Source organism: Rissa tridactyla, chromosome 6 (genome assembly GCF_028500815.1).
Source record: "Rissa tridactyla isolate bRisTri1 chromosome 6, bRisTri1.patW.cur.20221130, whole genome shotgun sequence".
In the NCBI taxonomy this organism is placed as follows: Eukaryota; Metazoa; Chordata; class Aves; order Charadriiformes; family Laridae; genus Rissa; species Rissa tridactyla.
Genome location: NC_071471.1, coordinates 5418344 through 5435624, shown reverse-complemented (window position 1 = coordinate 5435624; position 17281 = coordinate 5418344). Strand labels below are relative to the sequence as shown.

The 17281-nt window shown below is 46.4% G+C and overlaps 1 protein-coding gene across 6 annotated transcripts in view; it reads right to left on the bottom strand.

Moving 5' to 3' along the window:
• Positions 1-17281, bottom strand: part of PLD1 (phospholipase D1) — an 82060-nt gene that overhangs the window by 22512 nt on the left and 42267 nt on the right. For 3 of the 6 annotated variants that reach the window (XM_054205208.1, XM_054205209.1, XM_054205207.1), the window contains 12 exons: positions 16524-16582; positions 15912-16004; positions 13111-13263; positions 12178-12327; positions 10764-10847; positions 8968-9049; positions 6334-6444; positions 4813-5019; positions 3904-4120; positions 2836-2949; positions 591-719; positions 131-249 (listed from right to left, as the gene is read on the bottom strand). In XM_054205208.1, the coding sequence (XP_054061183.1) occupies positions 131-249; positions 591-719; positions 2836-2949; positions 3904-4120; positions 4813-5019; positions 6334-6444; positions 8968-9049; positions 10764-10847; positions 12178-12327; positions 13111-13263; positions 15912-16004; positions 16524-16582 (1518 nt within the window). Of the gene's footprint in view, positions 1-130; positions 250-590; positions 720-2835; positions 2950-3903; positions 4121-4808; positions 5020-6333; positions 6445-8967; positions 9050-10763; positions 10848-12177; positions 12328-13110; positions 13264-15911; positions 16005-16523; positions 16583-17281 lie in introns of all 6 variants that reach the window. The other 3 variants (XM_054205210.1, XM_054205212.1, XM_054205211.1) reach the window with 3 other exon arrangements.

Genomic DNA, 17281 nt, shown 5'->3' with positions numbered 1-17281 from the left:
AAAAGAACAAAAAAAATCCTTGAAGAGATTGCAAGGTAGCAGAATAACATAAAAAAACAAAAAAACCAACATGGATGAGGCAGGGGCTGTATTTATTCCCATGCCCCCGGCAGTGATGCCCGCACCCCACCTTGGTGAAGTTCCAGCGCTGGATGAAGTGTCGGGCGACATCACGCGCCGCTTTGCCATGCACTACGGAGGAGATGTCGTGCCAGGGCATCCTCGGGGTGGTGTATCTGTCAATGAAGTCTACGGGACAGGAAAGCACGTTTGGACCTCCTCAGACAAAGGACATGAATATGGAGGAGCACAGCGTCCCTCTCCTCAAAGCGAAGCTTCCGGGACACGGCACCGAGGGCTGTGCAGATCAATGATCATACCATTGCCTGCAGTCCAAGTGCATGGACCGTAACCATGGAATTGGCCCTAGAACCTCTCAAAGGGAGTTCTGCTGCTTCTTTCTAGCAGCCAAACCAAAATAGCCTCATTACCTCTGGCTCAGAAGCAGGAAAAATTACGTTTTGAGACTGAAAAGATGTGGAAGAGGGTTTGGGGGAATGTAGTGACTTTGAGGGTGCAAAGGCACTTACCAGCAAAAGGTTTGTCAAGTTGAACCCAGTCTTTAAAGACGAAGTTGCAATAGTCTTTTCCGTGCCAGAACCTGGTTTCCCCAAGCAGCTCGCCAACACCCGTCTTCAAGCTGCGGATGGATCCTTTATCTGTCATGGGCAAACAAGATAACAAAAACACACACTCCAAAGTCACAGCTGTCCATGGCACACCGCTGGGGAGAGACTCACTGCCACGGAAAAGCATTGGTAGGACTTGCCCGTCCCCCCTGGATGAAGCTGTTTTCTCCCTCATCTTCCTGATGCTTTCAAAGGATGCATATTAGTATTTTTTTCTTCCCTATTTTAATACTTGTTATCCAATCAGGACAGGTTATATATAGGAGTCAGTTATGGAAACAAAAGGCAGATGCTGAATTCTCTCTACATTGGACTAAAAAAAAAAAAAAAAAATCACCCAATAACCATTTGTCTTTCCACAGCCCGATGGCACCTAACTATTACTATGTGGCTGTCCACTCCCTGCTGCGACCACCTTAGTGGATATACATACAGGAACACCACATATATCATCTACTTAATATATTTTACAATACTAATGAACTAATTCCGACTTCTCTGCTGGAGGGTTTATTATTTTGCCTCTAGAGCAGGGTGTATCTCCTCGAACAAAAGCCAGACTTTATTAACTAGAATGAGACGATTAAAAAGCTCATGTTCCCTCATTAAGTACTGTGGGTTTTGTTTCTTTGATTTTGTTTTTCCAAATAACAATGCCATCTTTTGATACAGCTTTACATGTTGAACAAACGGATGCTGAATTCTAAATTGATGGTGATTTAAAACGGTCTAAAGTAGAGTAGACAGGCATATTCCCTCCTAACAGGGTCCCTTTTCTAGAGCACATATTTTGGGGTGCAGAGCAAACTCTTTTTCCCTCTCTTCTAAGAAAACCAAAGATGTTGGCCTGGACCAGAAACATTTAACTAGCATTATTTCCTGACCCTGAGAGCAGCTTTCATCCACTGTACCAAACACGAGTGCGACAATTAGACAGTAACAGGCCAACAGCAGAAGCCTTCTCCTAACCCAACCACATCACCAGGTAACCATGAAAACCCCTTAGCACAAAAAAAACCCCAACCCACCACCCTTTCAACGGTCAACAAAATGCACATCAGCAGCAGCAGCACAAGACCGGTTCAGATGAAGCAAGCTCTGCTGTAAACCCCACCGAGCCGAGCAGAGCCAAGCCATGCCAAAAATGCCATGCAGCAGGTATGCACCACAGCTGCCTTGGGAAGCTTGAGCTTCTAGTGAGAGTCCAGGTGGAGCTGGGGAATCGCTGACTCTGCATGCTGGAATGGCAATGGGTAGGACATGGGACACGCCGTCCGGCCAAAACACACTTCATGTGCTGAGCTTCGATGGCTGTACACCGACTCACGAATGAGCATGAGGTGACCACAGGGGAGACCACGCTTCATTTCCACGAAGCAAATGCATTTCTGCCTCGTTACCTGCCACTACTTTCTAACCAATATTTTAACAATTGGAAATGAATGCCTTAGAGGAAGACATTAGCAAGAGGAAGATGCTCTCTCCTCACCCCGTACCAGAACTCAAAGGCATCTTGATGAGGTACCATACTTAAACAGGTCCTTCCACCATCAGTCCAGAGATGAGAGCAGCTCAGTGTTCCCAACCACCCAACTCCTTTCTCAATCGAGTATGCTTCCATTGATTCTAACAAGGGGCAAAAGGGGAGTCCTCCCAAGTCTTCATCCAGACACAGGTCTGCCAGCAGCCACTTTGCTGTTTCCTCTCTCGGGTTGCAACTGTCTTCCAGCATTAGGCTTATTTTAAAATATCCAGTGCAGAAGTTCCCATTTCCAGTCACAAGCCCCTTCCTTTACAGGAAGGGGAACTGCTGAAATAATCAAATATCAGAAAGAGCTATTTCCTCAACTGTACCCTGCTGTTGTTATTGCAAATTTCTTTGTGCTTTTCATTTCAGATCTTGTTGTTATGGTTTTTTGTTGTTTTCTGTTTTGTTGGTTTTTTTTTTTTTAATTACTTATTTACGCTGCAGTTTTTGAAGCTTCTGGAGAAGGCCTTTCTGCCAGGATGCCCTCAGAAGCGTGCTGAGGATGCTGGGAGAACAACAAGCAGCGAAGGCCCAACCTAACTCTCACCATTCTTACAAAGCAAAAACATCGGCAGCTGAAGCCTGAAGGGGTCTGCACCTCTGCCTTCCTCCACTTACCCTCCTGAGGCTCAGCGAGCCCCTGTTTGGATTCAGTGTGGTGATGGAACATTTTCAGATGGGGCTTTAAACTCTGGATTATATTCGGTTGACTTCTAGTGGGGTTACAGTAACCTGCAGAAAGTCAAGATGCTCTATTTATGGCAAAAACGCACGTCCACTTCTGCTACACTGGTGCCTGATCCTGCCTGAAGATACCTGGCATGACAGCAGCTCGAGGGAGATGTCAATCTGCTGAAACTACAAGTGACCAACAAGCAAAGGACCAAATTCAAGACGCGGCTGGTTTTAAACCAAACATATATATTGAAGTAGAAAAGCCATGGCTGTCTCCTGAGCTGACTGCAACCAAGGCAAATGATGCTCCAGCAAGGCCTCCTCCAACCAAAGGCAGGAGTAAGATCTGCAGGGAGCGATGGAAACTCAAATACGTTCCCGCCGTGAGCAATATACAGCTTCAGGAGCTGAGGACTTCAGGAACAGGTTTCAGGAAGGACTCCATGCTAGAACAAGTGTCGAGCCAATCCTTGTAATTTTACCTTTGAAGCTGTTTTTAATGTGGGGAGTTAAAAGCTGCATTCAAATATTCAACTATTGAACAGTCTCTCCTCTCTCGTAAGTGGGTAAACGGGGAATATTTCCATTTAAGTGAACTGATTTAAACCCAGGTAACATAAGGGGATAATCACATTCAGAAACCATTTCACCTGTTAAAATAAACACCAGTCGGAAAAATGAAAGATTCGATTCTCCCTTGCAGAACAAAAATTTGCCAGCAGTGTAAGCATTCAGTATCATGTACACTACATCGCGTCATCTGATGGCTCACGACAATTGCTAATTAACTAAATGCCAATCCACTTAAAACTTTTCTTGTGTATTTTGCAGTGACACAAATTTACATATTGACTACACACAGTTATTATTCTGATAGCTAAGAAACTCATCAACTTTCCTTCCTTACAAAGAACACATTACCCTAGAAATTCTGTGAATCTGCACGTACACCCACCCCCCCACCTCCGCACACGCTTTATATATGTTGTTTAGTTGAAAAACATTACTTACTTGATTCACTGTCTATGCTGCTGACGCTGTCCGCGTGGTGCATGCCGTGTTTATGGAGATGCTTGTAAATACTGAACCTCGAAAACTTTTTGGGTTTTCCTACTCCTTTCATTTTTGATAGGTCTGGGGCATCATCCGCATTTCTCTGTAACAAGTGGCTTTCTGGGCACAGAGCTTGCGACTGCAGGGGGACACGTTCAGACGACTCTGCTGCAGACTTAAGAGACACAAAGACACAAGACGTTGCTGCAGATGAGGTATGAGGTACCGACACGTTCCCTGTTAATTACAGGTGATTGTGCATATCAATGCCCTGAAACGACCACGAGCCAAACTCCACTCGTGAGAAAAAACACACTTTGGTGGGAACTACCAATGCTTTTGAAGGAGAGAGTCTGTACTGAGGAGGCACTCGACAGAAAAACCCATTAATGCTACCAGCACATTTTTCAGTCCCATAAGCTTAGTCTGGAGTATTACTCCCCTTGAAACTCTTATAAATTTAGACCTCTACATTTTTTTAGACATCTCTGGATGCATACAGAACCAGGTTAGCAGAAAGCTTAGCAAGCAAGGGCCCAAGTATCCAGAAGTTCCGAGCACCCTGTGAGTGCCTACTGTGCATTTCTAGCTAAGTTTTATTAAGAATGTAGCCTCCAAGTTGTGACTGCTGCTCCAAGCTCCAGGGAAAACCCAGCTGTCTATCTCCACGCCCTACCAAGGGCTGGTCAGGATCTAGCCCTAAAGAGCCCTTCGATGCTCAGATACTGTCCCCTTCCCATTACTATTCCTCCTTAAACCTCCTAACCCCAACCACATGCTTAGAAGTGGACACAGCTTGTTCACCCTGACCGCAAACCTGACGGGCAGATGCTGAAGGTGGCCACTAGCTGGAGCAAGCTCACTTACTGCCAGGTTGGTTGTCGACACCGACTTCACTGCCACCATTCGTTTCACGCTGCCCACGTCGGTCAGGCGATGCTCGTCATCATCCCACCTGCCGTACGCCAAGTCGATGCCGCCCACAAATGCCACCGACTGGTCAACAATGACGAGCTTCTCGTGGTGGGCCCAGAGGTACACAGAGGAGGACACGTGGTCTGGGTGTCTCATCACCTGGGGAGAGAACCAGCACCCAAGCTCTGTGTCATTGCCCAACTTCTACCTCCAGCCAGAGAGCTGCCCCGATTTTTCTTTTTGGCTACTCAGGATGATGGAGAAACACTGGAGTTTTCAGAAGATGCCTCTACACAAACTGCTGTAACCACTGAAGCTCCGTGACTCCCCCCGAGTCGGGTCCAGCCTTACTGGCAGGGAGGTGTTTCCCCAAGCAGCAATGGTTACTGGTGTTGGGATAGGTCACACTTACAACAACAGTGTTCCTAAGAGGACTATAGTCAAGGAAACTGTTTCAACAAATAAAATCATGCTTCCAGTAGAGCTATAATAGCTGAGCTTTCAAACATAGAGCCTGCTCTAAAAGAAAACAACATATTGGTGATCTGACTCACTTCTTTGGTTGTTGCCACTACATAAGTGAAACGAGACGTTGGCTGGTTTTTTCCGCAGTTAAAATCGGCACGTTGTTTGACATTTGTTTATGAGATTCTTTTTGACATGTGTTTATGGCAAAGTAATTTCTATACCTAAGCATAGAGTATATAGTTTTATTTTTTTCATTTTAGAGGAGAGCCATTAGACCAGCTTCCTGGGGGAAAAGCTACAGACTTTGACGCGGCTGCTCCCAAAGCCTGTTACACAGCTAGCACGTAGCTTCCAGTTACACCTGCCCAGCTTGCTGCAAAGATGATGGTGAATGGATGCTTCCCTTCACGGTGACAACTGATCAAGTGACAATAAATCTATTATTCTAGCAGTTTGTTAGTCAGCTTAATGAATAACATGTATCTTCTTGCTTATTAAAATATATATGTCTCTAATTTAGCCTTATCTACTGGTTTGTGTGCCACAACCCATTTTCTGCTCGGTGGCAGAGCAGAGCGTAACAGCACAGGACAGCCCAGTGCTGTTCATTTACATTCATTTACGTTAAACACCCGGTGTTGACTCTTGTCATCTATATATGAACAGAAATGCTGAGATGAGACAGCATTCTCAAATTGTAATTTTCCATTTGATTTGTAACCCCATTAACTTGTCACTTGAAATATGTTTCTTGTGAATTAGATGAATAGTTGCTTTGGCAAGTCTAAACTAAGCAATTTTATGTTCAATTACAACCTAAAGAAATGACGTTGCCAGATGTGGTAATCACTGTACGGATGATTCTCATATTCTCAGACTCTTCCCACCACAATGGTAGGAATTGCTGTTTTTTCCAGTTCACACCTGAACACACTGAGGGTCAGCACTCGCTATCAGGAACAAATGAATGCAGATGTCATTCTTCACCGCCCGATGCGCAGTTACCTTAATGTTGGGATGGAGGTGCATGAGCGTCCGCTTGCTATATTCGCTGTTGATCCCTAGGGCAAGCTCCACCTCTTTGTACAGCATAACAAAAATTCTCACTCCTTGTTGCTGTCAGAAATAAAAAGAAACACGTGGTGTGCAGGTGTGTCAAGGGGTACAGTCCCTTCCCGAAGGGTGGAAAAGCTGAGAGGCAGTAAGCTTGTTGTGCCTGCAGACAGAAATCCAGGCTGAGGTTACTTGTTCTTGACTACGTTCTTCCAGATCCACCACTGTGATCCCGCAATATGCAAGGACCCGCACTGCCCAGGGAAACTGTTCAGCCTCCAGAGAAGAGCTCAGTACCTGGATTCGGGTGTGAAGAGCTGAGCTACGCCAAGGCCTACCAACACATCAGTCTTACAGCAGCCCCTTTTAAACATCCTTTGAGGCAAAATTTTGCAAACGTGATTCACTCCACATATAATAGCATTGCACATATCCACTGAAGTTCAGTTTTCTCCTGTTTCGTGTTGCCCTGAGGTTTGCCTACAGTTAAAAGCCTCTGCAGGACAATGATGATACCAGCGTGGTCATACGGACATCCCTCTCCCAAAGGGGATGCAACCAACTCAACACCAGCAAACAAGTACTTTCTGCTGGTAGAGCTAAACAAGCTCCTGGAATACAATAAGCGGCGCTCAAAGGATGGTGCTTTTTATGACTAGAATGGTATCTACCGGAGGGTTTTTAAGAACACTTGGTAAAGCACTTTCAAAACTAAGTACTTCCAGCAGATGCTGGCCACACACTGAAACTGCTGCCGTAAATCAGCACGGCTTCAGATCTTGTGGGCCTAAACTTTACAGAGCCTTTTAAACCTCTATTCCCATAAAGCTGCTACCGATAGCTTGGGCAGTCTCCAAGTTGTGGATGATATTCTGCTCCCCACTGCACCCAGAGAAGCCCAAGGCAGCACTGTATGTACTTAAGGGACAGCCTCACCCCAATACCTGGACACCAGCTTGCTGACTGCCCCGCTGAATCAAAGAAGTGCCACAAGTGAGAGAGCAGGCAAGTATTTCCAGGAACTAACCTTAAAACACTCCTCACTCTTACAAGGTATTTATAGCCATAAGAAAATCCATGTCAACATGACAAACAAAGCCAGAGTCTTCCACCCAGTGAGGATGCCCTGTGGCTGCGTTTCATTTGCCAGAAAATAAGACTACTTCCAAACCAACTACAGTCAGACACAAAAAACTCCATATTTTTTCCCCAGGTACATGGAATGGGTAAGGGCTATGACAAAGACTAGTTTGGAAGGCGAGGGAGTCAAAGACTACTTCAGGACCTCCACGTGGACTCCTGCCCTTCCACCACATCAAGAGCTCAAGAGACTTCCCTGGCTGCGTTTCCCTCCCTGACTCACTGCTCATGTGGGGCAAACTACTGTTTCCACATCGGTGTTATCACGGGTTGGGTGAACAACTGAAGTACAGCCCACATTCATGAACACCTCACGCTCAGCTTCTCTGCCTGGCTCACGTGGTCCGTGAAATGTTCTCTGTAGTCTGGATTCAGGTGCATTACTGGAAAGCAGAGCACCACCAGCGACAAAATAAATTGTTTTCTAAGATGAAAATGCTTAAAGAAAAGAGAAACAGAGCTAGCAGCTGCAGTTGCTTGCTCATATCTCACAGTGCTGCACAAGAAAGGAGAGCGTGCGACAGCACAGATTCCCTTTGCATGGGAATCCTCACCAGAAGCACCAGGAAAAGCACCAGGTCAACAGCACAAGTGAGCTTTTCTGTTCAGGAGGAACGGCAGAGAAGGAAAAATTAAAACAGAGGGGAAAAGAGCCTTATCAAGTGTACACAAGCATTTGCTTACTGAACACGAGCATTTATTATTGCTCAGATAACATGGCAATGCAAATGGGAGTTCAAGTCCCCAAGTCATGTTTATCACCTCCTTGTACACACGTTGAACACTACAGCCCAGTCTGGGGAACGTGATATTGCCTATGTTTGTACAATATTTTTTTTTTTCCCCACGCTTCGCTGAAGCCATTTTTGCTGAAGAAAGCTATTCTGAGTTAGCATGAACCTCTGGATGATACCGAGGGACTTTCTCCTAACGACATCCTGATGTTCTTGGCAGACTGAGGGGGCCTTTCACAGCTTCAGCTCGGAAAGCTGCAGCACAGAGACAAAATACGTGGTAAAGACAGACAGGATCTGCACAACACGGCAACGTACAAACCACCTACCAAGAGCCACCACAAAGTGCTTAGTCTTTCCCATCCCTCTACATTACATATGCTACAAGGAGAGCACAGGACAGCACCCCCTCTTTGACCCCACCAGGAGCTGGGGCAGTTGTAATGCAAGGCTGAAGTGACCCAAACCTGAGGACTTGCAGGGGAAACCAGAAGGTCCACCCTCCTGTCTCTGAGCCCTTCAAAACACAAAAAGGGGGAGCAAATCAAGACAAGCAGCTTCCCGAGGCCATCTGAAATGAGGCCTGGCCAGCTTTAACTCTCATCCCTGCCAAAATAAACAGCGCTAATGCTCCAGTCCCAGTGTGACCTTGTAACTGGGTGGGCGCATGGGGTTCTCTGCAGGGTGAAGGTTGCAGCTGGAGCTCACTTACTGCTTTCCGCTTCAGGATGCAGTCCAGCCGCCAGCGATTTCCTTCCACCACGGGTCGTTTCATGAAGATTTCTGGGCTCAGCCTAAGAAAATAAAGGGGTGGAAAAAACACAGCATCTGTAGTCTGCAAACAAAGCGTTGGCCTAAAGAATCAACTAGGGAAGCAAAGAAATCAAAGTTTATATGAAATGGATATGAAGGCCCAGAGTGATGCGCTCTCCAACGTCATGCTCTTTTGTGTTTTAATAAAGGAGCATTGCGGAGGGCAGGGGACGAGTCCAGCACATTCATCTCAGTATTCAACAACCCCTGAGACCAAGTTTAACCATGATGTATAAATGGGAAACTTGGACTCTATCTATGAAAGAAAGATGCAACAGAAGAAAATCCCAAAGCAGATTTGAAAGAAATGTGTAGACATAAAAAATAAATAGGAGTGGGATTGCAGCTCTCCTGGTATTTAGGCTATCCAAGTAGCATACACATGTGCTGAATTCTCCTCGTTGCCTAAAGACAAAGCAATACGATCTCTCAACAGGACATGTTATTGATCCATAGCTTTAAGGATTACAAAGAATAATTAAGCAATCTCATCTAACTCCTGCAAAGGCAGGTGCCAGAATTTCATTCCTGTACTTTTGTACTGAGCATGGGAACTTGTGCTTGATTAAAGCATGTTCCCACATCCTAAAAACATGCTTCTGACAACAGCCTCAGAGTTTAAGATAAGTTTTGCAGTTCTAAGATACATTAACAATTGTCTGAACATAACGTCAAAAGACAAGGGGTCTGAAATGCGATGCTCTTGCATGTGGGGATCCAGGAGCATTGGCTTTATCTGTGGTCATGTCAGGAAACATGTTTAACCCAGTAAACGCAAACATTTAGTTTTCTCATAATTGCCACCTAAGAATTAATTAATCCTCCCGGTTCCTACGGGCAGTGGATTAATGGCAAAAGGTTCACTTTACAGATGGAGAAAGAGGAGCACGGAGACGCGCCCAAGGTTAAGAGGACGTCTGAGCTGTGGCTTGGGAGCCTGCCCTACCATCCCATCCCCAAGGTCCAGGCTGGCTCAGCCAGATTAAATTCCACAAAGGCAAGACACAGGCAGTCGCAACCGGCGTCCAGCCAAGAAACTCTGCCCTGAGTCCGCGCAAGCACCTTCTTTCTGCCTCAAACAGGAACCAGAGTGCTGCATAAACATACTGGATTACTAGTTAAGAAGTGGGCAGAGCCAGGTCCTTTGGCAGCCACACAGCTCAGGGAAGGGACAACAAAACTCCCCTTCCATTGTTTGGCTCATTTAAGAGCAGAGCAAAAATCACATCCCCTCAAGATGATCTCATTGCCGGCACGAGGCTTCCCAAAACCGTGAGGAGGAGCTGAAAAGAGGGTCCCATGCAGGATCACATGGGAAGGGCAGTGTTGGAGGTGTCTGGGTGTCCGTGTTCCCTTACACACTGAAAAACACTCTTGCCCCTTGGGTTTGCAGTGATTTACACTCCTGATGAGCACCTCAAGCCATAACGTTTGCAATTCAGGTGGTGCCCTCGTGCAATTTCAGGCCTTTCCTTGGAAGGAGACAACCAGGCTGTTGATTCCAAGCATGCGCTTTTGCTGCCAACCCTCCTGAAAAGGCCTTTGAATACAACACAAGGAGATGTTTGGGTGTGCTGCCAAACCATCTGGCCACACAGCTAGTTGCCATACTGTAGGGCCTCCGAACAGTGCCGGATTGTCGGGAACGTCCCGAGAGAGACGGTTGGTCAACGTCCAAATATGGGAAGTACGAACCACCAATCCGTGATGAAAATTTCCTCCTTAGCAGCTTCCATGGCATTTGCGACATCTTCAAAGTAGGACTTAGCATTTACATACCTGTAAAAGCAAACACAGCACAAAGATCTAGGCTTCCTCCCTCTTCATTAAACAAAGTCCGTAGCTGAAGACTGACGGGGTTCTGTGTTAATGCCATTTACATTCTCTTCTCAAAAGCAAACACATACCAAATTTCAAGAACTAGGACAACACGCAGTGAGAATGTCACACTGCTTTAGTAGCTTAATAATCTCTTATTGTGCCGTTTCGTTAAGCGCTGCTTGGTATTTCTGCCAACCGCACACAATACTCTTGGGCTTTGCTTGATGTACGAGCTAGTTTTGGCTCCCGGGGATGGACGGCGGAGTGGTGTTTGCTTTGATTTACGGAAACTATTTGGGCAGTGGCTGCTGCAAGGCAGAAGCTGCAGTGAGAGCACTGCAAGGGTTCGCTTCCAATTTTTTCAGGTGCTTCTGGGAACGGCATAGTGCAATCAGGTTACAGTATGGACGGGAGGATTTCTCATGGGACATAAAGCATAAAGCCAAGTCGTCCTTAGACTATACCCAAATTTGCATTTCCTGATTCTCTTTCATTGCAAAGCCAATCTGCAAGGCCTGAATGTAATGCTGCTTTTCAACCAGGTGAGCGACATTTGCATCTGAACACATCCACAGTGGCTGGACGGGCAATGCTGCCTTACAGAAGAAGGATCAGCCTTGCAAATGTGCTGGGCAGGACATATCTTGCAGTTCAGAGCATGAAGGACACGACCAGACCATCAGTCGGTTGCAGAGGAGCACGGGCAGGACAGGCTGCAGCAGAGCTGCTTAGCCAGAGCTCAAAGACCTAAACCTTTAGGAAACGGTATTTCCAGAATCAGAAACTGTGATAAAATTGAGACCAGGAACATCTTAATTACAGAGCAGTTCTGGTTTTAACTCACAAGCATCCTGGAAACAGCATTTGCAGAATCAGAAACCCGGATAAAATTGAAGCCAGGAATATCCTAATGAAAGAGCAGCTCTGATTCTAACTCATAAGCATCCTGCCAACTATATCTGCATCAAAATACCATTTTTATCATTACAATAATAAATACCCAACGTGTTCAAATTCAAACAAAACTTGATGTTTCAAAACGTTATTAAGCTGCGATGCAGAGCCTTAACAGGATCAAAGCACTCCTGTCACCAGTTACTCTCTTCTGGGTCAAGAAAGCCTCATTTTTTCCAACTTCTCTAGTTATTGTCAATCTCTACAGCTACGGAACGCTACCAGCTCTATCCATCAGACCCGGGGCTAACGCAGGCAGGCGTGTGCTGCTCCTGCTGTGGATAACGGCGCCCAAGGCACCGTGATATGGTCACATCCCTGCCGTGGTCCTCACCACTTGGCCAGCGTGTTCTCCTGCACGGCCGCGTAGGAGCCGAAGCGATGCTGCGTGAGGAAGTCCTTGCCGTGTTTCCGCACGAACTCGTCTATGCCCTGCCTCCACCACTGGGCATGTCTGTAGCTGTTACACTTCAAAATCAGCGACCTGTAAAACAGAGGGCGCGTGGGGCGGGATGCTGAAGCCACGTACATTTAATTGGGCTGCTCCTCGCTGTCTGTACACCTGTATCGGTCATATTTTATTGAGGCAAAAAGTAAGGAATAGCAAGGGTCTTTGCTCTGCTGTTGTTCGCAGAAGAATAAACCAGCACTGAACTGATATGAGCGACTACCACATTATTTCTCTGCAAAGTATCAAAAAATACCACAGATTCAAATTAATAGCATCACCTTAACTCAGAGGAGAGCTGGACCTAGCTTATACTTTATTTTTTTAAGAGATGAATTTACACTGTGCACTACTATAATGATATTAAATACCTCTTTATCACAACTAGCGTGTCTTTCAGGTAACGCTCCAGCTGGGATGCAGAAGAACGCGTCCCTGCTTGCAGCATAGAGGATCAGAGCGCCTAGAAAATTACTGTAAGCAATTGCTGCAAAAACAGACTCTGCAACTCAACGTGCACCATGCCCCCAGGCCTGAGCAATAACCGCAAGGATGGACAAACAGCAGCTGAGGCTCCAAATGCCTCATTAAGACATTGGAAATAATCACCATTACACAGGCCAAATCCCCAGCAGGGATAAAGGTTCCAGCATCCGCCCAGCGCCGAGCCCTGCGGGATGCTGAGCTGCACCAGGGCATCCCAACGCACCTTGTTAACCCCCCCCAGAGCTGAGCATCAATTAAGAAAAAAAAAAGTCCTTAAAAGAGCAAAAGCAAAGGAAAAAAAAAAAAGGTCTAAATAAAGATCATATTTCTTACCTAGAAAGATTGTCGATCTGCAACCCGTATTTAGTTTCTGTTTCTTTCTGGCCAATCTTAATGCTGAATTCCTTATCTACCAGCAGGACAAAGGAGATGGCCCCCGAGTCTGGCTTCATGTACAGCAGGAAAGAGTCCTTCACCACCAGCCACCTGCACGGGCACAACAACTCGTATTTCACCCATGACGGTCTTCAAAGCACGAGCCATAAAAAAAAAAAAGCTAATAAAATGGAAAAAAGTGTTTCCTTCAAAAGAAGCACAAATCATTTCTCGGAGAAAAGAAAGCGTTCAGCGTAAAGGTAAAATTCCTTTTTAGGGGAATGGTCCAGGTTATGGTTTTCTTGAGCAGGAAAGCGCCTGTTTTATGAAGTTGAGTAATAAGTTTGGATTCAATGCAAGACTTTTAGAGTGATTTGCATGACTCCTTTTTACAGAAGTCTCTGAAAATATAGGTTTTCACATCTAACGAAATCAATGAGAACCTCCCTGCCCACAAACTTCCCAGCACCAGGCAAAGAGCAACAAGGATTCCTCCATCCCACATTTTTATTCATCTTATATGCTATACCTAGAGGCAACAACAAGTTACCTGACACTACTAACATTAATTATGATGCTAGGATCACTTTCACTCCTATCAAAATATATGAACGAGGCATTTTGGAAATCTTTTATTGCCAAGCAACAGGCACCCTGTTAGAAACACATGATGAGAGATGACCAGCAGGTTTTACATAAATACCGTAGCCTGAAGGCAACTCTGGGAAAAAAAAAACACCACTTTTTTTTTTTTTTTTTTTAACTGTGAATGGCATTTCTAATTTTTTCTCCCCCCTGCGGCGTAGCTGGGGTAACCGGCCCCCTCTGTCCCACACAGGTCCTCGCCACCAGACCTTTGCCTCATTCTTCTGCACGCTCAGAAACACACAAAGCAACAGAAAATACCACAAAAATCTGTTCATTCTTACATCTTCAGTAACCGCCTCAGCTCCTGATCTACTTCCAGACGCCATAATATTTTCTTTTCTTTCAGAACTCTGAAAGAGTTATCCCAGCATCACCTCTCACTCGGTGCCAAAATCCCTCCCCCCATCATTTGGCCCATAATTTCACTCCTAAACATCCCTCAAAAACTATATTTCCAAGCGGTCCCCTTTCTGGTTTGCCCAGGCAGTTCTCCATGCCCAAGAATTCCTGACACCCCACTGTCCTCCTCCGTGTCCTTTTCCTCAGCCCCCGTGGCCATAACACACCCCACCTACTATGATAAGTGACATAAATTCGGGGTATAAAACCCCAATTTTGGGGGGGCAAAGCCGTTACGGGCAAAGGATGGCCGCAGAGTCTGCCCGATGCTCAGGGGGAGCCTTGCCCCTGCGTTGACGTGTCCGAAAATCCTTCACTTAAATAACCCTCTCTGGGAAAGATTACTGTTAATTGCTTATTTATCGATGCACACCCTGTCAGTCCCAGCGGGGATTCGGTGCCCTCTGGTATCACTCTGCACACAATCCCACACAAACGCTTCTCCCGTCCCCTCCTTAGGCTCTAAAGGAAAAATCAAGATCCGGCAGAGCTGATGTTCGACTGTCCCCCTTAAAGCTTGGGCTCTGCATAACATTGGGAAGAGATAACTGAGGGGCATCAAGAGGAAAAGGCATTTTTTCCCCATAAAAGAGGAAAAAAAAAAAAAAAAAAGAGTTGGAGACAATTTAATGATTTGACCTGGAAGAAGGTCACATCTTCATCTCCTTGTGCACTCGTTAGAGAGATCTTCTGTAAAATTACATTAAGAAATGTTGGAAAGACTATGAAGAAATAGGACCTTTTCTTCACAAGAATGCAGAAAGACTTTGTTGGAAAACAGAATTTTTTTTAAGATAAACTAATGACCGCCCACCAGCGATGCTAAAATCCAAAAGGTGGATGACCCTTGGGGAAGCTCTTACAGACCAAGAAATTGTTGCTAGAAAGCAGATACGTACCATCTAGATTTTTCTAAAGGAAAGATTTGCCTGGGAAGGGCAGGATTCAGGAAACACAGCTTGCATTTTTTGGATGCCAGCTGATAACATACACCCATAGCACACTCCTCCCTGCGCTGTAGCCCTAGGGTACACCGAGATCTAACGCTGAAGGTAAAGGGATGGGGACACTAAGTTACACCAGTCTGTAGCGGGAAGGGACACGGGAATGGGGTTACTTGTGAAAACTCTCGTGAAAACACTGGCATTTAAACACGTGCAGTAATAAGGAAGAGGCGACGTATTTAATTCCAAGGTTAATTGCACCAGAGCTCCTTACTGCTGCAGGTCACGTGTGATTTAATCCAGGTCCAAATCAGCCCAGATAGCGTATCAATTAATTGATTTGCTTTCTGTAAATTGAGGAAGGAAAGCTCAGAAAGCTGGGCTGAAATCTGGCCAGGGCAGTGTCACCAGCCACGTCCCAACCTGAAGGCATGGAGCTCCTGGGGGCTCCCGCAGCAGGGAAAGCTGGGCACAGACCAGGGGATTATGGCCGTTTCTGCCAGCTCGGGGCTGTAGGAAACCCCAGTTTTCCTCCAGAGCAATACGTCCCTTGTATGAACTCCAAAGCAGAAGAAAAAACCCACCATCCTCCTCACAGGAGGGTGAAGGGGAAGAGCCGGGCTCTTTTGACCTGAAAATCCACGGCTTTTGTAAAAAAGCAAGAACGTCCCTCTCAGACTTTTTGGGAAGAAAAAAACCAAATGAGTATTTTTGCATGTGTGCCCAAGGAACACACAGCATCGCCGCCTTCGCCCACCCCAGCAGTACCTTTTGGACCATCGGTAGCACATCCTTCCTTGGCCGCAGCAGTTCAGGCCAGGTATGCGGTGGCCCCCGGAGCGCTTCATGATCAACCCTTCTCTGCAAGGACAGAAAGATGGTCAGGATGGGTGGCATGGCTCACCTGGAGGAGCAGAGGGGGCTCTCAGGTGGAGAATGCTTGCTGAAATCCCCAGGGATGGCTCCTGCCGCCTCCAGCCGTGCCCGAGCAGCCCCTGCACCACTGCCCTGAAAGCCAGAAAAAGGGCAAAAATACCCCCCCAGGAAGAAAATGATGTGGATTTAGGAAAGGCAGGGCCCTGTTTTACAGCACAAGCAGGAGAACAAGGGGGTCGACAGGTTGTGGGAAGGGAAGGGGAAAAACCTCATGAGCCAGCTGATAGGCTGCAGCCCACATCTCATGGAGCAGCCCACTCCAAGACTATTTCCCAAAGCCCTAGTGTCTCTCTCTGAACATTAATACAACCTTATACCCGGATGGCAAAATACTCTCCACTCTGTTATTGGTGAGAAAGTAAAGCCATAAATTTGAACACTGCTTATTCAGAAAGCCATGCTCTTGGTGAACCACGACTCACAACGACACAGCTCACAACTCACATGCCCTTTGGTCCCAGGTCGTGGATGAATGACAGCTGGCTTACTCCAATGAACTCCATCTGGGGAAAGAGAAAAAGATTCCCCCTTCTATCATACTCTGAAACCCACAAAATACTTTGCTTCATTGAAGTGACTTGTCATAGAGACAGAACCCACACAAGATCCCCAGCAGAAGTTACCCACCATCGCTTAAGCATCTTCAAGACGACCAAGAAAAGTAGTCTGGTTGGGCTTTTTGTTTGTTTGCTTGTTTGTTTATTTTAAAAGTGCTTTGGAGAACACATTTCAGGCAACCAGGACAATCAAGATCAAATGTATTATTGGGCCCCAATGATATCCTCCCTCCTGGATCGCTGGCTGAAACAAGGACTCAAGTTTGACACTCTTTAGAGGCCTGTGTGAACTTGGGTGGCTGCCTGAATCCTCTCCCTCTAGTGACCCGCAGAAAAGCTGGAGGGTGAACGAGCATGTCCCCAGGGCTGGGAGCATCCTTTTACCTCCGAGACCCCCTATGCCATGGACACACACCACAGGTGGGTTCAGCCCCTCAAACCACGAGCATCCTCCAAGACCATCGCAGCAGGTCGCTCCCACTCAGCGCTGCACACACCCCTGCCCCACATCCACTGCCCCATCTTGACCCTGGGAGCCAAAAATCCACACAAAAGCCACAGTGGGAGAGGAGGAGAGTGAGACCAAGCACGACCTCCATGACTTCTGCTGGTCTGCATGCACCAGGGTCAGCCCTGATGGAGCCC